Source organism: Bactrocera dorsalis, chromosome 3 (assembly GCF_023373825.1).
Source record: "Bactrocera dorsalis isolate Fly_Bdor chromosome 3, ASM2337382v1, whole genome shotgun sequence".
Classification (NCBI taxonomy): Eukaryota; Metazoa; Arthropoda; class Insecta; order Diptera; family Tephritidae; genus Bactrocera; species Bactrocera dorsalis.
In genome coordinates this window covers 12905386-12929453 of record NC_064305.1, presented here as the reverse complement: position 1 = coordinate 12929453, position 24068 = coordinate 12905386, and the positions used below count along the sequence as shown (strand labels likewise).

The 24068-nt window shown below is 39.5% G+C and overlaps 1 protein-coding gene across 2 annotated transcripts in view; it reads right to left on the bottom strand.

The window, feature by feature from the left end:
* The window catches only part of LOC105233244 (uncharacterized), a 217744-nt gene that overhangs the window by 32159 nt on the left and 161517 nt on the right, over positions 1-24068 (bottom strand). For both annotated transcript variants that reach the window (XM_049451540.1, XM_049451539.1), the window contains exons 4-5: positions 23338-23828; positions 1581-1683 (exon numbers count right to left, since the gene is read on the bottom strand). In XM_049451540.1, the coding sequence (XP_049307497.1) occupies positions 1581-1683; positions 23338-23828 (594 nt within the window). The remainder of the gene's footprint in view (positions 1-1580; positions 1684-23337; positions 23829-24068) is intronic.

Genomic DNA, 24068 nt, shown 5'->3' with positions numbered 1-24068 from the left:
TCGATTACTATTAACTTCATAGGACTCTATTAACAACATCCGTTGCGTTTTTACGTGAGTACCTGCCGCCAACAGCTTTACCTCACGGATCAATGCGTTGATCAGCGCCCCAAATAATACAAGCCTTTTAGATCTGTTATTTGGTTTGAATTGGTCAGATGGAAGGGACACCTTTCTCACCTTGGTCGGGTTCGAGGCCGACCTGAAACTCTGCTGTGCTGTGGGTCCAGCCGCAGTGCTGCTTCACACTGAACTGAATTTGCAATTTTACCTGCCTTAAAGTTTAAACCACCCTACAGCCTCCACGAATCTCCCCAAAGAGCCAAAGCCATTAAGTAGATTGGAGCGAATTCCAAGGGCTAACTGCTCCCAGTGGTACCAGATTTAAGTCTCCGTTTAGACCTTGTAACTTTTTCTACTACCAGTTGAGTACCCATCAAACTCGATGACTCATGAACTTGTCGCTTGAACTGTCTTTTTGTTGGAAGGAATCTCATTCAAAGTCTATAATATCAGTTCGACAGGCATACTATACAAATTCTAACCTTTACCTGCTGGGTAGCCCTTATTAAGAGACAGAATTTACTAATTTCGTACCTATGAACCATGTTGACAAGTTTAAGAGAACTACATTTGTAAATATTGTTCTGCTAGGTGGCGCCAGAGCTGAATTATCACTAAAAATATATTCGTAGTCCGAATTATCACAAATAATGTCAAGGAAAATGTAGCTTAACTTATAGATAAAGCTCTTTGTAAACATTTGGTTATAATGGTAGGTAAACGTCCACTACAGAGTTACCTGAAGCCTTCTTGAAATCTAAAAGTTTCTTTTTAACACGCCTTTTAATAATGTTCTCCGTTTACTTTTAACTTTCTTACGCCTCCGAAGTGTGTAAGCGAGCCATAAACAATTTTTGAGTTCGAAACTTCTTATATTAGGAGCGTACCATGAACTCACTTCGAGCATAATTTTAACTCTAAACTCCAAAGTATTATCTTTTTTGTATTGAGAGTTAAACTTAGAAAAGCAAGAGAATTGAAAAGCTTTATCCAAGTCGCATGGTTGACATGATAGATGGCGCGATATTGACTGTAATTTGTTTAAAATAAACTCCTTTGTAATACCGACCAAACTTGCTTTCATTATCTCACATTTACTTTCTTCCATTTATTGAGAATTTAGTAAAGAAAAGCAAAAGTTTTAAATATTTGAATGCCACCTAATTGGTTGACCTCATAGATGGCGCAATATTGATACAAATTCGTTTGAAGCAAACTTTGGAACAAATTTTCTTCTGACACCTACTGATCAGACTTTCTGGTGTTCGCTTAAATTTCTTACTAAAAATAAAAAGAAAAATAGTCGAGGTAAATTAAAAAAAAAGTGTTTTCAGCTAATGTTTCAAAATGCTCCGAAAGCTTTTCTATAATTAAATTCAGTTCATCTTGTGTATTATTGTATTTTTTATTATTTTTTAAATACATAAGTAATTAAATTTTTGCCTTTTAAGAGATAGTAAGGGGCGTGAGATGTAGGAAATTGTAAATTATTTATATTTATACATGTGTATACTCACCATCTCCCGAATCGCCCATATTACCGCTATTGCTGTAGTCGTAACCACTACTCAGATTTGTTTCCGAAATTAAAGCGTCGTATTTACAGTTTTTGCAGTCCAACTGAAAATAGATAGGAAATATACAAATATTATTCAGAGGAATATAAAATCTATTAAGAGTACACATATGGATTGTATTAAAAATTAACTAATCATATATTTTTACGAGTTCCTTTCTACTAAGCCAACGTAGTCTCTTGCACATAGCTCGCATACAAACTGAACGCTCCAACTCAAGTCTCTAGAAAATGATGAAAAACTTTTCAAGTTGACGTGGTATCTTCAGCAAATTTCACAGAGATTATTACCAAAAGCTTCACTATAGTTTCCGAAGAAATTTTTCAGATCGGAGAAGTTTAGCATATAGCTGCCATACAAACTGACCGATCAAAATCAAGTCTTTGTATGGAAAACTTTTTTATTTGTGTAGGTACCTTCATGAAATTTAATATAGGTCATTATTTAAAGCAATAGTGTAGTCTCCGAAGAAATTGTGCAGATCGGACCACAAGATCATATAGCTGTCATACAAACTGACTAATCAAAATCAAGTCTTTGTAATGAAAACTTTTTTATTTGACGAATTCCAACATTTCAGTAAAAGTTAACAACGCTCCCATTAAAAACGCTATTATACCCCTCCATTCGCTCCATTTCATATATCCAAATAACTAAATTTTAAATAATACTATGCCTTAACTTCAAAGCATTTTCCGGAGTTGAAATGAATTCAATATATCATTTAATTAAAACAAATTGCATTGCATCCTTGCTGTTTCCCGAAATTTTCCTTGCACGCACATGGACTACACACTTACTAAATGGATATATACATACATATATACCCTTTCATTTAGCTATCTCACATTTTCTGCGCGGCTCCATGCTGTGCTCCGCCAACTAATCTCATTCACCAAATCCTACACTAAATTTACTATCAAAGCATATTAAACGAGTGGAAGAGCAGCGCGTGATAAAGTCGCACTAATCCTTCGAACAAAACCTCAGTGGCCACATGCAACACCTCACACATGCATACAAGCACACATGCAGCATAAGCTGACAACTCGACGGCAACAAATTTATATACAAATGGACTTTTACAGTTGTCAGTTAACCAATCAGTTTGCTTTTGCATTGAAAGGACGCTGGGGATTTTATTGCTGGCATTTGCTTGCTGTTGAGCTTGTAAGTGTGTAAGTGTGTGTGTTTGGAAATTGCTATCTAAATGACTTGGTTTAGCTGTTGTGTGCTGAAAGGTGCGCTGGTGTGGGCAAATCCAAGCATTTGTATATATTCGGAATAAATATATCGGGCTATTTATATGTTCAACTGCTGAGTGTGGTGGCTAAAATACTTTCACACATTCGACACTTTCACATATTCGACCACTCATGCAATATATATCACACATACATGCATAGTAATGCTTTTGCATGTACACACAGTCTCATACGAGTATAATGAATGCTTTGCCTCCCTTTACACATACACACCACAAGCCACCATTTCTATGCATATCCTTTTTCGTATTTTTTCATTCACATTGCCACACACAGTGAATTGCTTTTCTTTATTTTCAACGATTTGCGACTTTATTTTAACAGTCAATTAGTTCACTTGCAGCTTTTTGTGGCACAACACCCTTGCTGCAGTGTCCATGTGGCGTGTTGAAATTCGATTGGCTGACATTTGAGCTTAAAATTACACTGTGGCGAGCAAAGCGGGGCGTCAATGAAATTGCTCTTGCCACGAGAATTGAACTGTGCACCATATGTGTTGTAGAAAAAGTTGAAAGTTGGATTCCGTAATGGATAGCAAATGTGATTTTGTAAACATGTATGAAACTAATTACCGAAAGGATTAAAGAAAACACAAAGAAAGCAAGAAAGAAGAAAAAATATTAACTTCGACGCAAACGATATCTTTTTTCTTCTTCTCCTTTATTGCACTATACAATATTACAACAGTGCGTCAATCGTTTCATCTTTTCTCAAGGTGATGCCAATTGGAGATTCCAAGCGAACCTAGGTCCTTCTCCACTTGGTCCTTCCTTTTACTCTACTTCCCCCGATGGGAAATGCGTTGAAATTCTCGGAGCTGGAGTGTTTTCTTATACTCGGACGACATGACCGTGGAGCCGCTATCTCTTAATGCGCTGAACTGTGTCAATGTCGTCTTATATCTCGTACAGCTCATCAATTCTGGATTTGGCAGTAAGTTTTGAAATATGAACGTAGTAGATCAACAACTGTGAGGACTCATTAGAAGACCTAGCCATTCTCACAATGAAGTCAACTAGAACCAACCCAACCTACCCGAATGAGTTTGGGTTTATAGCCTAAACTTAACTTTTTTCTTGCTTAAAGACTTAAAAAAAATCTTGGATGTGTATATCAGGGCCATAGCGCCTGTACCAAGTGCAATTCCCGTACACTAAAGACAGATCCAACGAGACTGTATTCTACACATTAATATTAAACCTTGAAAAGCCTTAGAATATAAGAAAGTTGAGTGTTCCTGGTTATCTCTAGAGCCTTCAATAACGCTTCTACGGAACTCATTTTGAATAGTATCGAGTCAATAGGTGTTGGTCTTGCTATACTTCGTCATGTCAAAAGCCTCTTGATCTCTAGAAGGATCAGAACAGAATGGAATGACGCTAAAATAACTAAGGAAGTCTATAGTGGCACGCCACAGCTTGCAGTGCTGTCTCCTATGAAGATTAGTGATGTATAAAATGTTAAGCCAAGCCCGTCAGATGACATTGCCATCTTAATAACGTTAAGATGCCTATACACCAGTAGCAATATTATAACTAATACTCTCAATACAGTTCAAAATTGGGCATCGGAAGCAGCTCCAGCAAAAGCGGATCTGTTTGTTTTCTGTAGGAAGCTCAAAATCCCTTCATGGATGCTTTCTTCGATAATTGGTACACAACTCACGAAGAAGGACCGCACCAATTGTGAAAGACTTGAACAGAAACCTCATGTGGAAGTGCAAAGGGAATGAAAGAGTAAAAAAAAGCTCAACATAGCCTCATATGAGTGTATGGAGAGGCTCGACAGAATCTGGCGCCTTTTTTCTTTCTTCCTCTCTTATTTACTGGTGCTACACAATGATATTAAGAACAATTCTGCTTTACGGCAGTGTAGTAAAGTGGTGTACAGGCTTACAGAAATATGCCTACCGGAAGGCAATCTTAAGGGTTCAGAGATTCGAGGCACTGTGTGTAACAGGAGCACTCAGAATCAATGTGCACATCTTGAGCTTTAAGAAACTGATACACCACTGCATTATATTTCATGCAAAGGCTTTTGCTAATGGTCCGCTCTAGTACATCAACAGTGAACTCTAGAACTAAAATTTAATTGGGGAGTTAAGTGGACATCAAAGCCTTAACCATGTTACACATATCGCCGAAAAGTGTCTCGGAAAGCAGGGCAACAGTAGAGAAAGTCGTCAAACCACTGCGGTAAATGTCTTCACTTCTACTGCTTGCCAGGTCACAAAGGCATGGAAGATAATGTGATAGTGAACGGATTGCCAAGTGTTCGGCTGTCACCAGAAAACCTTGCAAAATTCATGTATTGTCTATGTAAAGATCGCGACTGGAGTATGCCAAGAATAAACAAAAAAAGATGGAACGATGCACTTGATTGTCAAACTGCACAAGTCTTGTTTAAAATGGTAGATCGGTATTATACAAAGTTGGTACCGGCACTCTATAGAATGGACTGTAAGAACATGACTGGAATATACACCAGTCTGTTGGCGGCACACCCTTGTAGCATGGGACTGACGGATGAAGAATACTGCAGTATATGCCAAAAGAAAGGCACGAGGGAAACAATATAGCATTTTTTAAACACTTCCGCATTGGTAAAGCTACGCTAAAAGCATAAAGGGATTTCGCGGTATGATACACTGGCAGAGGTTTCACTAGTGAGGCCACAGAGTCCTACAGGGCAACATATGGTATTGGAAAGGACCAAAATTGGTTTATCCGTGGCACTTTAGTCTGCCAGACTAACCCAACCTAACCTAAAAAGGCATTCTCATTAATACCCCATGCCACAAGGACATACAATTAGCACTAAATGTTAATTAAACTCTATTATTCCCACAGCAAGTAACCCTGCTTATATAACCGCAAGCAGACTAACTACAAAAATCAAATAAGTTAAATTAACGCAAACTAGAGAAATGCGTGGCTAACCACAAAAGCTTGTTAGTAATGTGGTTAACACAAGCGCAGACATTACTTAAGCCAAATAAATATGTTACACAACTATATTTCGGTATTCTAATTTCTTTGGATTAGAAAAATTATTGTAATTTGTTATGCATTTGCTCAGCTTAACTGCCTTACTTCCTTCCTTCCTTCTTTTTTGTTTCTCCTTCCCCCATCCTTGTGCAAAACCACGAAATTCTCTTGTAACCCAAACGCTTTTTCAAAATTATCGCCTCAGTTTGTTTAACAAATACATTTGCGTGCATAATTTGCCGCTTCGTAGCGTCAGAAACCGCAGTGTGACACTTAGTTAACCAACAAAACGCACACAAGTTCCGCACGCAGCACAGGTGCGTTTGCCACGGCGTATACGCAACGTCACTACACTCTCCATTGTTGTCTGGCAGCGTTTTGTTGTTTTACTAGCAGCTTGTATACAGTTTACCGTGCTTACTTAAGCTGCTTACTTCCGGTTATTGCAACGCCTGCTGTCATAGTCATTTAATTACACCTCTGCCCCACAAGCCCCCTAATCGCCGCTGTAAGTTCTTGTCAATTGCTTGTCTTTACCTAAGTCCGTGTCAATTTTAAGTGTTGAATATTTGCACGCATTAAAAGTTTTCACACATTTTACTACAGATTGAAGGAAGGTGTTAATTAGTGTGACAAATACCTTAAAATACCTTTGTGTTTGTAGGTGTGAGTTAGTAAGGGTTGCAAGTGTGGTTAAGTTGTTGTAAGGTGGTTAAGTTGTTCTGAAGTAGTTGAGTTGTTGTAGAGTGTTTGTCATGTGGTTAAGCAAATTTTGTTACTCTCGTTTATTTGGATTTGTTCATATTGTGGCTGCTGTTAGGTAAACTAAAATGCAAATACTTTTTTCGGAGGCGTTGCAGAGAAGTGTGTGAGTACGAAGATAATAGTAATTCAGTTCAGTTCACATTTTTCTACTTTCTCAACATATTGAATAACTATATGCTACAGACAAATATGATCTACCTTGCGTTATTTTTGCCGAATGTGGCGTTTAGTTTAGAGTTACATATATACATAAAATCGAAATAAGTTTTGATATAGGTTGAGGTTACCTAATTTTCTAATTTAACTTCTTTACCCATTGAGGCAGAAATGGACCTCATCGCTGAACAAAATTTGGTTCGAAAAAATTTGATATTCTTTCAACTTTTCAATAGGTGATGAAGTCATCGCTTGGGAAGGTCGAACTGTTTCATTTCTTGTACAAGCAAATGCGCCAAGTCATTCCATACCTCAGTCCGAGTTGCTGCGAACGTCGTGATTCGACTCTCCACCGTATTTGTAAACACTTTCAACTATGGCTGCTATATATTCTTCACTGCGTGCTGTCGAATATATTGTACTATGTTTGAATATACTTGAGTAATCCAAAAAGACCTTTCCCATAATGTACCCTAAATGGGTACCTTGCGAAAGTATAAATTGTGCTATTCTCCTGTATCACTTACTGGTGGTGTTACAACATAGGGGTTCCAATTTGAGTCAGTGTAATATGTTTCGCATTGTCCCATTAGGACGTACGTCAATCTTAGCCTACAGATAAACTTGAGACTACAAGTATTACAGTTAGTTGGATAGCGGTTCTTACAGGGTACCCAATAATCATGTAATTTGAAAACAAAAAAACCAAAACGGATGCGGTTAAAGAAGATCGTAATTTGTGTTGAACTCGAATAGTGTCCAAGGATTCACTACGCGAAATATCCGCAAAAAAATCCTTTTTTTCCGCGGCTAGGGATCGTGAGCCAAAGTACGGCTTAGGTGCATTAGGAACTCCAGCTAGATTCATTGAGGGTTTTGGACCCGCAAGCAACAGGAACTGGAAAATTGATGTCGGACAAGCATTTATAAAGGTGGTCACGGGAACCACGGTCCGATTCCAAGGTGCGAGAGTACCGATCCAAAATATTTACAAGCTGGTCAGGTGCACCGATGAACGGGCCGGCTTCCGCTATAAAGTAGCAATTGCTGTGGCTTTAAAGGTTGGAAAACGAGCTAGGCTAGAGATTTCAATCAGGGTCCAAGTTGTCCACTGTCGATCGGTTCTCTTGTTGATGCAAAACGTACCATCAGCTATGGCTTTGAGGGTAGTTCTGAGGACCCTTCCGAACAATGCCATGGAGGGAGGACCACAGGCTCCAAGAGCGACTTGTGAATGGAACCGTTTATTTTCAGACGGAGTGAGCCTGGGCGCAGATTTTCGACCGAAGGGTTATTTAGCCCTCCTGGCGATTATCTAGCAGGTACAGAACACGCACTAGGTTAGGTTAGGTTAGATGGCTAATCAGAGATCGCACATGGACTAATAGAAGTAGTTCTTTGTGAAGCCATTGAAAATCGAACTAACGTGTTCGGTCTAAGAGATCGGCAAACCGTTTAGTATCCAATACAAATGCAGAGGCGCTTAATTTCTATGCCCGCCAGATCGGTGGGATGTCTGAAGGTATGTGCCCCCAAGTGCCTAAGTCTTGATCTCCCAAAGGCAGGGCAGTCAAGAAGGAAGTCAAGAAGGTGGTATCTACTGCATCTTCTTCCAAGCAGCTTCTGCATGCGGCGTCCGGTAAGATTCCCAGTCTTACAGCATGTATGCCAATAGGGCAATGGCCCGTCAAGAGCCCCATCATTAATGAGAGGCTAGCCTTACTGAGGGCAAAGAGATCACTAGATCTTGGACCAAAAGGCTTTTGTTACCGCGCAGGTACCAATGCTGGCCCATCGCTGATCGAGCAGCCGCGAGGCCCAGCTATCCAGTAGTAGAACACAAGAGGCACACGCACTAGCGAAGAAAGAATGTGCTTTAGAATAAAAATAATTCCACATGTAGAATAGTGGTGATAGTGGCTTGTTTGCTGGTCCGAAGGGAACTAAATGCTTTCCCTTTATCTATGGCTCGAGGGTCATGTCGGAGAATTCTAGCTCATCTAGGTCTGTATGATGCACGAATGCCACATCTTTGCTCGGAAGAGACGAAGCGAATGTCGTCTTAGTCTAAGAGCCGTGACTATGGTGTAGCAGCATCTCAGAACTAAGGATGATGACCCATAAGCCTCCCGCGGCTAACAGTACTGGAATATGAATCAGAACTTATTCCCTGGTCTGAAACGAACTAAATGCTTTTATTTTACCTATGGCTCGAAGGCAAAACCAAAGAACTCTAGATCGTTCGGTCAGGAGCCATCATCAGCAATGTTGACGAATATAATAGTAGGACAAAAAATATTCTGGTGCGACGAAATAAAGCCCGCGGTTTTTATGGTCCGGGCGAAAACCCTAAGTACCCCGATTGGGGAAGCGCGGATATAAACGCTAGAGGTGAGTTTATTTGTAGTGAAGATCTTTATATTAGGTACAGGTGAAAGTACTCCACTTTTGTAATTTCAAGCAGGAAGAAGTCCTTGGCCTCAATTTGGTATCTAGGGAAATAGCTACCTTAATATCTGAATGGAGGGTTCTTAATGAACCATCCTTCCCTGATTATTGTTATATTAGTATAAAAATATAAAGCAGGCCCAGTCAGATAACTCTATAAAAATCTTAGGAACATGGATTGGGTTCTTTACGGCAAGAAGCTGCGATCAGTTTTACCAGTCGCGCCAGATCGAAGTTCAATGCTATCTGCCAGCGCTATCGATGAGTGCGTCGAGATCTTGAGTTCTGAACCGAGAAAGTACTTGTCATCGAAAAACTCGAAACAAACAGGGCATCAAATGGTGTGTGGACACCCGAGTTATCGCAAATCAGATTATCTTGTAAAACTATGTTCTATGGGACTATGAATACGGACTTAGTGTAGATGGGGATTGTATAAAGCGAAACTTGCTATGTATAAAATTGAGATTTGGAAGGCCAGAGGATCTTCTTGGATATGGTTTCGGGTAAGCACAGATGTTTGTCATGACTCTTCAGGTTTACTGATATTCTTCTAAAGAATCACTCCGGGAAAGCGTAGACGTCAGCCATAACTCTTTCAGGTTTACTGGAATTCTCTCAAAGAATATCCGTACCGTATTGGGTTGTCTGAGAGATGGTACTGGAAACTGGGCTGTAAGTAGTGAGAAGTCGCCACGGCTACTTTTAAATGATAGCGAATGTACGTGAGAACTCTTATCCGTTCGCATTCTGTTCTTGGACTAGCTCGTCGGCTTTGCAGCCTGAGCTGTATCGCTTGATATTCAAAATTAAATGCGAAAATGTGTATACAGCAACTTCAAAAAAATTAAATCAAAAAACAATTGATGTAGATCTGTAAAATGTTTTCTTTTCCATTGAGCAATACTGTCCAAACAACTTTAATGAACAGATTTTTTTAAGCATTTTTTCTCTTCTAAAAAAAAAAAAGAACTTATAATTTTGATTTTTCAACAAGTAGTTTGCGTAAAATCCGACAAAATTTCAACTCACCTTGCTGCGCATAGAATTTTATGATTATTTTGTAATTTAAATTTTCTTCAACATGCACTCGTATAGTCTCGCGTCCGAAAGTATGCTTCGCAGACAACTTGAGTGCTGGAAAAAGTCAAGTAAACATGCGCTAAATTGTTTTTTTATTGTTTGCTCTGCAATATACAATTTTTTTGCAGCAGTTTGTTGCTGGAATTTTTCAAAATTTTTTGCACTCCCTCAGCATATTTCATTTCTGGCTGCTCGCCTGCGCCAGCACTTTTATAGCCTAAAGCGCTCAATATCCCACAAGGCCTGACTACTTTAAACGCTGGCGCACACAGCCACACATATCTCCGCTACATAGCTACAAGTGCAATATTTGCCATTGCCCGCTGGCGTTGGAAAGTTTTTTCACGAGCAAAATCGCAAAAAAAAAAAAATAAAAATAAAAGAAGTGAAAACAATAAAAGACTGCTGGTGAATTGAAAAAAGCCGGAAAACTTTCAAAATTGCACTAAAATTGTTAAAAAATTGAAAATGAGTTCAAGTGCCGCTTTTAACGAGCTTCTAAGTGGGCGTGTTAGCATATGTTGCTCGCTTCGCACTACATCTCCAAGTGGCGCTGTGGCGTACGAACCGAGCGTAGGGCGCAGCACATGCATCCAGGCAGCCAGGCGCTCGAGTGCTAATAGTGGTAGGCCACTGCAGTGAAGTGCGACGAGTAGCTGCTGCTACTGTATAATTTATATGCCAACAACGGCGCGCTGCTGCTACTAATACACTCTAAGTGTGTGTGTGTGTTTGTGTGTATCTGCGTGTGGGCTCGCCGTAAGTGCTTAAGTGAGTGAGGTGGCAAATTTTTGTGCGACTATTCTCTTCGACAAAAGCCCTTAGTTAAATTCTTTAAACGCCACTGTGCAGCTTAAGTTAATTTAGGCGTTTAAAATTGCGAAATTTCACTTTTGGTGCTTAGTGGAGATTGTGAGTGTAGTCAGTGTAAGCCTTTTGTACAGTAAATGTGTAAAATGTGTTGCATACTTTTAGTTGTTTTAAGCGGTTTTTTTTATTGGAAAAGAAGAAAAAATTTTGACTCCGTCTGCATTGAAGCTTTGTAGCTTTTCCAGGTGTATTTCTTATGGTAAAAAAGTGTAAAAATATGTTTATCTTGAGTTTAATCGACCAGTGTATGGCAGCTATATGTTATAGTGAACCGATTTGAAAAATCTTTTCAGAGATTGATGTTTTGGAAAATAATCTTTGTAAAATTTTGTGAAGATATCTAGTCAAATTGAAAAGTTTTTCTTACAAGGACTTATCTTTAATCGGTCACTTTGTATGGCAGCTATCTGTTATAGTGAACCGATTTGAAAATGTTTTTCGGAGAATATAGTGATGCTCTGGAAAATATTCTTTGTAAAATTTCGTGAAGATACCTTTTCGAATTAAAAAGTTTTTCATACAAGGACTTATCCTTGATTGGTCACTTTGTATGGCAACTATATGTTATAGTTGTCCGATGTAAACAATTTTTTCGAAGAATATAGCGATGCTTTGGAAAATAAGTTATGTAAAATTTTGTGAAGATATCTAGTCAAATTGAAAAGTTTTTCATACAAGGACTTATTCTTGATGGGTCAGTTTGTATGGCAGCTGTATGCTATAGTAGTCCAATCTAATCAATTTTTTCGGAGAGTATAGTGATGCCTTGGAAAATTATCCGTGTAAAATTTCGTGAAGATATCGTGTCAAATTGCAAAGTTTTTCATACCAGCACTTGAGTCCGATCATTCACTTTGTATGGTAGGTAGGTATACGCTACAGTGATCTGTAATGAACATGAAATTTCTTTTTGTACCCGACCTTACTTAAGTGGTGTTATACTCTTTTTTTTATGTAGTTTTAGCTCTTGGCTAAACGAAGTAGTGCTTCTATGAGAACCGAACTCGACGATTTCCATTTCGATGTCTTCAACAATTGATCTTCCAGCACATTTCCATGCGAATTATAAACATCGAAATTATCGAAGCTTAGTCTAACATATAGCTCATGCAGTAGCAGGACTATTATTTATATTTCTATTCACAATTACAGCCAATGGAAGCCGGACTTCCCAAACTATTAAAAAAAACGAAGAAGCCAACACATTTATTTCAATTAAATTTCGAAACTAAAAACTAAGCGAATTGAAATACGAAAAAGGTAGCATAACATTCCCTTAGGACAAAAATAATTGAAGAAATATATAACGGAGTTGTGACCAAAAACCCCCGGTAATTTTTTCCAAGCCAACACCTACGCAACAAATGCTCGAATAAATGTTTGTTAAGAAACTGTTGAAAGTAAGACGAAAAGCTCTGTGTATCTGCAGAAAAACAAGCAAGGCTACATCTAAGCTATAACAGCAACAACAAAAAACTACAAATACCAAGTTCGCAACAAACAACAACAATCAATCGGCAGCATAACCCAGCAAGTTCTTGCCTGACTTGGCTGCTTTTGGCAGCTGCCGTAGGAAACTTGCAACACTCTTCTCCCTCCCTCTCTTTCTTTCTCTCTCTCTCCCACTCTCATTTATGTCTTTCTCGGGGCAACAGTTTTCTGCTATTAGTTTTCCGTTAATTTTCTTGTTGATGTCATGCTATGCCATGCCATGTTGTGCTATGTTTTTTGCCCATTTGCTCCAGAAAACTTCTTCATAACACATTTTCTTGTCAGCAAGGACACGTTACACTTGCTCTCATATATGTTGACCTGCTTTTGGAAATGTACACCACAAAAGTTAGCCGAAATTCTATTCGATTATTTCTATAGTTAAATGTTGTTTCCGGCTTTTATGGCAAATTCGATTCACTGCCGGCTGCTGCCCTTTAGTTTTCAATTTATAGTCGATACAACGTTTGGCCATTTTCACTTTAAATTATTTGTGAGCGTATGGTATATTTAAGTGAGTGTGTAAGTGAGTTTCAGTATTGAGCAAGAAATTCTACTCAGCCAACTATTAAGTAATCGAATAATGAAGAAAAATGTGTAGTGGTCAAAAGTTGGAAAATTACTTTGGTGCGAAAATGCTTCGAAGGCAAAGAGAATTGTGAGCGTGTAGAAGAAGTTGTTTGGCGAAAGAGTGAATATACAGTTAGGAGTTGAAAAATATGTAGAAAATATCTGTAATTTTGAACTATTCTAAAATTTTATGTTGCGCGGATTTTTTCTGCCGAGATAACAGTATCTGCAGTTAAAAATACAGTTCAATACCCAAGACAGCCGGTTCTAAGCTATCGGAATTGAGTTGGATTTTATACAGCCAAGGCCTGTTAGATTTTGATGTCCGAAGTGCAGAAATATCAACAATTACAATTTGTTCTTATTGCCTGTTGGTGTGTTATTATTGCTTAAAGAGAGCTCATTAGTAGTATAATTTTGTTAACCATTGTAAATAACTTTTAAGTCTCTTATAAAATATTAAGGGTATTTGTTTTAGACATTTGGTTTTAAAGAAGAAATCCAAAGCATATTAATTATTGTTATGGCCCAGAATCTGGCCTTACTGTAAACAAACAAATGGGCATTACGGCTGGCTTGAAAAAATTTCTGCAAAACGGCCAAATTTTCGACCTTGGGTCGTATGTTGACAACAACTTGCCGAATATTCTCTTCCAAGGCGTCGATCGTCTCGGTATTATCTGCACGCTGTAGACCCATGACGCGAGATAAAGCTTAATCATCAGTAGTTTCTTTCAGACAACGTTCAGTAGCGCCGTCTTGTTGGAACCAAAGGACGTCAACATCAACATCCTCCAATCCAGGTATGAAAAAGTCATGCATCATGATTTTATAGCGTTCTCAGTTTTGAAAAATAGATCCCTTATTCCCCCTGCCCAAAGAGGCCAACAAAGTGTGAGTTTTTGGGGATATAATGGCGTCTAAATAATAGCTTGTGGATTATCATCACTTCAAAGATATAATTCTGACTCGAGTTCGATTTTTTAAGCCTGCAAACCAAGCTCCCTTCGGCACAGTCTCAATTATTGCGTTGGCGGTTGAACTCATTCGGGTTCTTTTCCATACTCTGCTTTACTCCGCATGTTTGTTCAATTACCGGCTCTCCTGGGCGATTATGTCGGCCGAAAATTGAACGCAGGGCGCTATGGATCATCTGTCTATATATACTAATTCCTCAGTTTCTGAAATATCGGTATAAAGTTAAGTGATGCTAGGTTAAATTGGTGGGCTAATAAGCCACGCTGGTCCTTTTCGATATCAGATGGAGATGGAGCTCTACGCTAGATACAGTGGCTCCATCGCATAATCGGACAGAAGTTTATCTAATGTTAATGTGCTCCAAACATAAAGATAAAAAAGCAGAATGTATTTTTTTTTGCTTTGATTTACTCTTCATAATACTGTCTCTCTCATCAATAAAAAAAAACAGTTATCCTTTACGATAGCTGTAAATTTGAGTAGCAAAACATAAATATCTCAATTTTTTGCACTCAACGAATAATCGGACAAACCAAAATAGCAATGCTAAATGTGCCGTTATTTTGTAAATGCACACTTTACAATCACATTTTTTGGTCTTATTTAGTCATAAATGTTATTTAGTCGCAGAAGAGTTTAGAATTTTGTAAATTATTTTTAAAATGGCTCCAAACGGCAAGCAAACTTCGCTTGAAATAAGGCAACTAATAGTGAAATTGAATGGTGAAGGTAAAACCGTCCGAGAAATCGCTGAATTGGTAGGAAGAAGCAAATCCACGGTCCATGATGTGATTAAGAGATTCCATCATGAGTTCAGATTGGCTAATAGAAGCAGAGAAGGTCAAGGCAAGATATTATCTGTTCGAGAAGAGCGTTCTATAGTAAATGAAATCGCAAAAGATCCTTTCAAAACGGCAAAATAACTTAAAATTTCTTTAAAAAATCGTTGTGGTAAAGATGTCTGCCTAAATACTATTCGTAATACCTTACACAAATACGATTACCATGGTAGAATTGCAAGAAAAAAACCTTTCATTAGCCATCAAAATAAAAATAAAAGGCTCAAATATGCGAAGGAGTATTTATTAAAATCAGAAGACTTTTGGAATCAGGTAGTTTCACATTATTTCATCTCAAAATACATTTATTTTAATAGTTTTCCCTGTTTTCAGGTTTTATTCACTGATGAAAGCAAATTTAATTTGCATGGATCAGATGGTAAAATGTTTGTGTGGCGTAAACCAAATGCCGAATTTGCTCATAAAAATACAAAAGCCACTGTGAAGCACGGAGGGGGCTCTGTCATGGTTTGGGGATGCATGTCAAGTGCTGGAGTAGGCAATTTGCATTTTATTGATGGTAAAATGGACAAATTTGGCTATCTTAATATTTTGAAACAAAATGTTAAGCAAAGTGCGGAAAAGTTGGGTATCGCGAACCAGTTTGCTTTTTATCAAGACAACGACCCCAAGCACACATCGGGCGTTGCAAAGCTTTGGTTGATACACAACTGCCCTAAACTAATACAAACACCACCGCAGAGCCCTGACCTTAATGTAATCGAGCATTTGTGGGAGGAATTAGCTAGAAGAGTGTATCAGAAAAAGTTTAACACGTTATGTGAGCTAAAGGAGGCCTTATTACAGGCTTGGAATTCCATAGAGCCGGAGGTGTGTCAAAACTTGGTAAAATCTGTTCCACAGCGCTTACAGGCTGTTCTGGATAACAAGGGTTATGCAACCAAGTATTGACTCCTTTTGTTTTATATATTAAGTAGCTCTATCTTGTTTTGTCCGATTATTCGTTGAGCATAAAAAATTGAATTGTTTTAGTTTTTTTATTTAAATTGACAGCTTATATTTAAAAAAGTTACCTTTCTTTATCACTAAAGCAGACGATAATATGAAGTGTAAATAAAAGCAAAAAACAACACATTCTGCTTTTTTATTTTAATGTTTGGAAGACATTTATGTTAGAAAAACTCTTGTCCGATTATGCGATGGAGCCACTGTATTTCTTGCAGTCTTCTCGATCTGTCACTCCAATTCTGGGGATGTATGTGCCACCAGAAATTGACCAATTAGTATTCCCATCATGTTCCTACAGTGTTTTCTATTGAGTTCCAATAGGATTTTTGTATGCTTCAGATCTACCGTTTCGCACATGACTTTTGCACACAGGTTGCTCGTCGGGCTTCTGCCGAGATCGTCGTATAGACAATACATGGATTTCTCAATGTTAATCACGTTTTCGAATGTTAGCCGTACACCATTCTTGGCAAACTCGTCCAGTGTTTCATTGATTCATTGATCCACAAGACACTTTTGGCCGATACGAGGCTGCTGCTTTCATTGCTGCTTGGCTGTCTGCGTAGATGTTGACTCTGAAATAGCCTCCAGATGTATTAGAGGCCAGCTCCGCGGTTTTTGCAATAGCAAAGAAGCTTGAAATACACTGCAGCGATCCGGCAACTTAAACGGTTAACTTATGTTTAACTCTGGACAGTATACCACACCAACTCCAACGTCCATTTTCGAGCCTATCTGTATAGATATTTAGAGAGTTGCGTGTAGCTAACTTACCTTTACGCCAGCCATATTCTTCTATGCTTACTTTAAACCTTCTTTTACGGTTGAAAAGTAGGGTCGATGCTTTCCCAACCGCCATTACCCACCGAGTTATGCCCGAATGTTCTATATGTAAATTCTTCTACAGCCAATAGTCGTCCCACCAATTTTGCTGCGCAGTTTTCAGCGAAGACGTCTTTAGGTGTCAGGTTTAGTACCAGTTAAAGAGTCACCGTTGGAGTGGTATCGATATAAAATGTTGCCAATGAGCTTTCCTCAACAAGAAGCTTCTCTTTGTCGGAATTGCGAATTTTGGACCATTAAAGCATATAGCTGCCTTTCAAACTTCTTGTAAAAGATCGGAATCACGAAATTTGGCACAAGCCATTATCTAAGTCAATAGTGCAATCTCCAAAAAAAATGTTTAGATCAGATCACTACAGCATTTAGCTGCCATACAGACTGACAGAACAAACTTTGAATAAATATTTAATTTTTTGTTGAGGAGGACATTGCAGCTTCGCTACAACCGAAGTTAAGACTTCTTCTTCTTTCAATATTTGATTTAATTTTCCTCTATAATCATTGAAGCTGCCATTTTGGCCGCAGTTACGTGCCTAGCGGCCCTAAGCGAGTTAGCAGGGGCTGTCCACAAAACTTTAATTGCTGGATGTGAAGCAACAATTACCTGCCATTAAGCTTTCAACAATTGACTGTAAACAGTTGCAATTATACAGGTATATAATTCAATTAGAGTTAATTATGAGTTGAATAGCGCGCAAAGAGCTGAGTGTGTGAGAGAGTGAAGTAGAGGAAGCAGGAGCACAGTAAGAAGGCGGCGCTGGCAGCAGGAGTTTTGACTTAAAGTTTTTACGAGTTGCGAAATATTAACACGCCATAAAACGCGAGGAGAGTAAACGATACGGAAAGAACAGCGCCAAGCAGGTAAAAGTTCGACGCTAGAACAATACGTAAGTGCATATGTGGATTGTGTGTGTGTGTGCATATGGCGAGTTAAGCGCTTTTGCGCGAAAAATCGCTGAAAATAACTCCATCAGCCAGAGCAGGAGTGAGTTATGGCCTTAAGTAGTGGCAGGTAATAATTTGTGGCATGCCACATTTTTGCCGCATGCCAAGCATACACAAAAAGCAATACACACACGCAGGCACTGGTTTGCTTGCATGCGTATTTTTGCACTTGTTGCGGCCAACTTGCTGCCACAAATTGCAGCGCGCTTTAAGAATGCCAGAAACGCGGTGCGCGCGCGTCAAGGTAATAAAATTACAATAAGAAATTGCAACTTGCCACAAGCCGTTGCACACATATGTGCGTTTGTGCCGCGCAGCTCAACCGGTTAAGTGAGTGCATGGTTGCATAAATGAAGTATGTTAAGTGGCATAAGCGGCATAATATGCATGCGGATGTGATTGTATAAGTATGTGTGTTTATATAAGTATATGTGTGATTGTATAAGTATATGTGCGTATAGCTGTGTGTGTATCTGTGTGAAGTGTATGTTGAACTTTCGCCTCCCAATCGGAGTTTGAGCTGTTTATACGCAGCGATGCGAAATACACACACTGTAAGTGTCAAGTTACCGCATGTGGCATATGCGTGCATGTGTGTTGCATGCATGGCTTGCGCTATGTTTTGTGGCAAATGTAAATAGGCAATTATAATGGAACATATATTTTAAATTTCTGCGTGTCCGCCCAGTGTAAAAATGTCATAATTATGCAGTTGCGGTGGAGAGTAGGCATAAAGGGTGTGGCAGTTGGTATTTGCTTCATATATAAATTAAGAAAAATACTTCTTCGAAATAACTGCAGTCTTTCGAGGTTAGCTTAGAATACAGAACTTTTCTCCGAAGAAATTTTTCAGATCGGACGAGCAGTTTCTTTGGAGATAAGCTCTGGATTTTAACCGATCACTTTGTATGGCAGGTGTATGGAGGTAGGAGGATACAACTTTGCAAGATTTAGGGAAATGATCAACCTCTCTTGACCTTATCGCGCTCTGTGCATGGCACTGCAGACTCATGAAGCACTTGTCCATCAAGGGCATAGTCTCTTGCGCAAACTGCCGGTTCTGCAATATGGAACAGGAACCCAAACCACCTGATTCTGTATGCCCAGCAATTTGCAGAAGCAGGCTCAAAGCCCTAGGCTCTATCTACGTGAACAGGAATAACACCAACTCAGCCGCGCCAAGCAAGCTCCTGGAATTGTTCAGGAAGCTGGGCTTTGGTGACCATATGTGATATTGAAAAGGGCACAATAGACCGTAGGTCGCAGCGAAACACCTCAACTTTTACTATCCATCTATCTACTAGTATCTACCCAAAAGCTCCTGAATCAACTCATAGATAGACGAAGCTTTTTGAGCTCACTACAAATTTATTAAGACGGTCAATATTAATCGCAGCCCATTTGCTAGGTTTTCCAGAAATGTATCTACCGAAATATTTCAATCTCTGTCAGCAAAAGCCGGGATATAGAGTAGAAAAAGACAAGATGATTCCACTCTTCACTCACCGTCCAGCTTTTGTAAAGAAAGTTCGAACCTATTGGACAAAGTCCACTCAGAACACCTACAATTTTGGCGAGGTTGACTTTGCTAAGTGCAAATAGTTCGATTCGCTTTGGACCAAAAGTAACCCGCAGTCACACTAGCACTGGTTGTTGACCAGTTCTTGCCAAGCTTACTGCAGGTCGTGAAACCAGCGCTACAACGCCAAAAGGACAACGGAAAACCAACTCACTTCCAATCGCATAAAATTGAAGTAAGTGTGCCCTCACTAGAAAACTCATGGCTTTGCAGTTTTCGGCGATTCCGCTGTGTCCGGGCACCAGAAGAAGTCTAATATAGGAAAAGCTTGAGACTATTGCTAATCAAGTCATGTACTCTTTGACTAGTTCTAGCGCACAGATAGCGAAATCACAGCCAGTATAGCCGCTTGGCTATCGGAATGAATGCACACCTCTCTGAAGGAGCCAAGTAGCATATCTACAGCTACCTTCATGGCAGTCACTACAACTTGAAAGACGCTACTGTGTCTGGAAGCCAGAAACTACAGATGATGAAGACCTCAGGACAGAAGACTCCATCTTTACCTCTTAATTTTCTTCCTGACATCAAAATTCATTTTTACTCATATCCGTACCCATATTTTTATGCATATGAATATTTGTTCTCAGACTCAGATATTTGTATTCATAATCATTTTCACAACCACATTTGCACTCGCAAGGCTTGTCAAATATCTCCCTTCCGCCTTTTTGTCTTCTGAATTTCGCGGCTATGTACTCGTATAAAGCGCTACAGAGCTCGAACATCTTTGAAAGGTCTTGACTTAACCTACAAAATAACGCTATGCATGATTAGTTTGAATATTGAGTTCAACAGTTATAGACGTGTAAACATGGAGTTCACTAACGCCGAAATTCGCGCTATTTTAAGGTTTTCCTTCGTAAAAGGCAAATCCGCTAGAGAAATGTGCCGCGAGATTAATGGGATTTTGGGGGATGGTACTCTATCTCTTTGAACTGCGAACGAGTGGCTTTGACGACGATTCCAAGCGGGTGAAAACGACACCATGGATAAGCCAGCCCGCGGAATCCGTGTGACGACGACCAAATCATGGAAAACATTGCGTAAGACCGGGATGCGGTATCTCGTGACATCGCATAGAAGATGGAAGTTAGTCACCACACCATTATAAGCCATCTGCATAAGGCTAGAAACACAAGAAATCTTGATGTTTGGGTGCCGCAAAAAAAACATTTTTGGAGCGGATGGTGACTGGCGACGAAAAGTGGATCACATACGTCGTAGTCAAAGGTCCCAAACAGTGGCCAAGCCGGGATTGACCGCCAGGAAGGTTTTGGTGTGTGTATGGTGGGTTTGGAAGGGAATCATCCACTATGAGCTGCTCTCATATGGCCAGACGCTTAATTCTACCATCTACTGCGAACAACTGGACCACTTGAAGTAGGCGATCGACCAGAAGCATATAGAATTGGCCAACAGGAAGGGTCGTAATTGATTAGCTACATTCTGCATACTAATATTTGACTTGTAGACACCGTTTAATTTCCTCACCTCATTGTATTACCAACGTAGCATGTAGATATAGTATATGAAAAAGTTATTTCATAGCGTTATGGGTATGCGTGTGCAGGACTATTTTTCTTATTTTTATTAGCGTCGAAATTTGTTGCTTTTCTCCAACGCGCCCATCTTCCCACATCGACATAATGCAAAATTAATGAACTCGTTCGTAAACAAAAGGCGAAAATGGAAAATAATAAGCCAACGGCGGGCAATCTTTATGGCTTGCTATCATTGTATCCATACTTAAATATATATATATATATGCTTCGACTTCGTGTTTACATAGCGAAAATTAAGTAATTTTTCTCATCATTCTTTTATTAGCTCCCACATTTCGTACCCCCAATTTCATATCATGTTTTTTGGCAGAGTTTTCTTTTACTCACTTCTCCAACAAAGCTCTTAATCAATTCCCCCACTTGCCTCCACACTCACGCAAATGATTCCACTGGGTCTCATTATGGCGATTTAACGATTTTATGTGAAACACATACATACAGACAACACATAATTTTATACACATGTTCAGGGGTCATAACTTTCTGCCACTTGCCTGCTTCTACGCCGCCACCCGCTCATACTCCCCTATTGCCTACTTTTTCCACCTTTTTACTCATTTCCCATTTCTTGTTTGTTTTGCTTATCCACTTGTCTTCTAATTTTCGCATTTCATTGGTATGGCAATATTGCCAGCGGCCTTGAATATATAAATATTTGCCGTCACCCCACCCCAATTTGTGCCTTGTTGGTTTTGGCAGTTAATGATTTTTTTTTGTATTTTCGCATACAACACCATTATTTATTCATTATCTTTTGCTATTGTTTTCTTTTCGTTTTTGCTCTTGTTTTTGTATTTTATTAATTTTGCTTATTGATTTGTCGTTAGCGTGAATAAACGTTCAGTATACTTTTTGTGGGACTTTAGTCTGAAAATAAATTTTTTATACTGAAATTCTCCATTAGGGATATGAAGTGTATGTATGTATGTGTGCGAATTTAATAACTCATATTTTACAATGTCGACATTTTTATTAACCTTTTTTTAGAAGTTTATTCAGTGTCTATTGCTTTTGAAGGAGATTATAGAATTTAAATTAAAAGAATTTTGGTGAAAAAGGCAAGTTGCAGCTCTGCTATCTGAGCAAATGGTCACTTTTCGGAAGGAGACTGCACTCCGGAGCAGAAATCTACTGCTAGCTTAATGGCTGCAACCTCTGCCTGAAAGACACCCCAATAGTTGGGAAGTTTGAAGCTAGAGTTTATAGAGAGCTCCTGACACTAACCCCTCCATCAACCTTTCTTCCAAGCTTTGACCAATCACTAAAGAAGCTCACTGCCGATCTCCTCCAACGGCTTCTTCCCACCCACATCTCTCTTGTCGGTATATAGGAAAAGAAGGGCCGCCAGAGTTCGTCAAGCCGAACCATGATCCAAGAGATCCGGAATATAGTCAACGTAAGTGAGGATTCCTAAGTGTTCAGACCCATATTCTTTTAGGAACCCAAACTCTCTCAGTCTGACGGCAACTTTCGCAGCCATACACCTTCCGACGATGTCTACGGGCAATATGGCTTTAAGTGTCGTTGGAGTGGACTTTAGTGCACCAGATATGCAGGTAACTGCCGCCCGTTGAATTCTCTCGAGCCTCTTAGCAAGTGTGGTCTTTTCTAAAGTCCTACATCACATAAGGACTACACAGAACGTAATGGGCTTAACTACGACGTCATAGAGCCAGAGGACCACTTTCGGTAAGAGACCTCTTTTGGCAATGGCTCCTCTATAGCAATATAAGTCAATTGATGACGCTTTTGCTTTCTCTTCGATATTCGGCTTCCATGAAAGCTTCCCATCGAGGATGAATCCTAGATATTTTAGAGTATCCGCTGGTAACAGACGGATGTCTACCATTCGCGGCAGCGGTGCCGTCGAGATCATTTTTCTTCTAGTGAATGAAACCCTTGTGTGCTTGTGGGGTTTCCCTACACACATTTCGTCCACAACGTATCCCATTCCATTTCAGTAACTCATCAATTGATTGATGTTTGATTCAACACCAAGATCATACAGAGCAGATACGACTTTTTCTGGCAAGACGTTATTGGAAGCTCCCTCTATATTAAGGAACAGCGAAGTCCTTATGCCACGACACGATAGTATGCTGGGCAGTAGCTACTGACTCGCCTATACAATAGTGATGTTGCGCTCCTGATAAATAGTCGCGCGGAATGGGACCTCTTATGTACCAGTCCATCGGTCTCTTTTTAGTAAGAAGGTGGAGAGGCTGATGGGCCTAAACTTCTTGGCCGATTAGTAAACATTTTTAACCCATTTAGTCTTAATCAACTAAGCTACTTACTCTCAACATAAAAAAAACGCAATACATTTTTTATCTTTCTCACTTACCTCATGCCCCTTTTCCTGCTGGCAACCGCCCAGTCCACGCTTCAGCAGCACATCATTATCCAAACTGTCCGCACTGCAACGCCTCACATATTTACTGCCGCCGCCGCCACCACTACTCACGCCCATTGAACCAGCTGACGCCTCGAGCAAATGCCCGCTCTTCTCACCGGTCACCTGCAGGTGATGTGTTTGTTGTTGATAAAGATCATGTGGCGGCGGTTGTTTCTCCTTCTCTCTGTGACCCTTCTCATGTTTATGCTGCTGATGGTGATGGTGTTGATTGTGTGGCTGGCTGTGTTGATGAGTATGGTGATGGTGGTGCTGATGGCGCGTTAGCCGACAACAGATACGTGCGTAGGTACATTGTAACGCCTCCGCCAGCAGCGCACCCAAACTGGAGAGACACATCAACATGAGCGGCACACCGATTAGCGCGTACAAAATTGTAGCGATTTTACCAGCGGCAGTGCGGGGCGTCAAGCTGCCATGACCTAGTGAAAAAATGGGAGAGAGAAAAAATATGTATGTGTTAAAAGTATTGAAATTGAAAATTTTTAAGAGTTTAAGTTTTTGATGAAGAAATGTAATTTTGTGGTTTTTTTGTGAACAACATTAACCGAAATTTTGATAATTAAAGTTGAGATTAGTGTCAAAATATGTTTTTATAAATGGAAAATAATTATGTCTTGACTTCATTAGTAGCTCAGAATGAATTCATAAAATAACTTTAA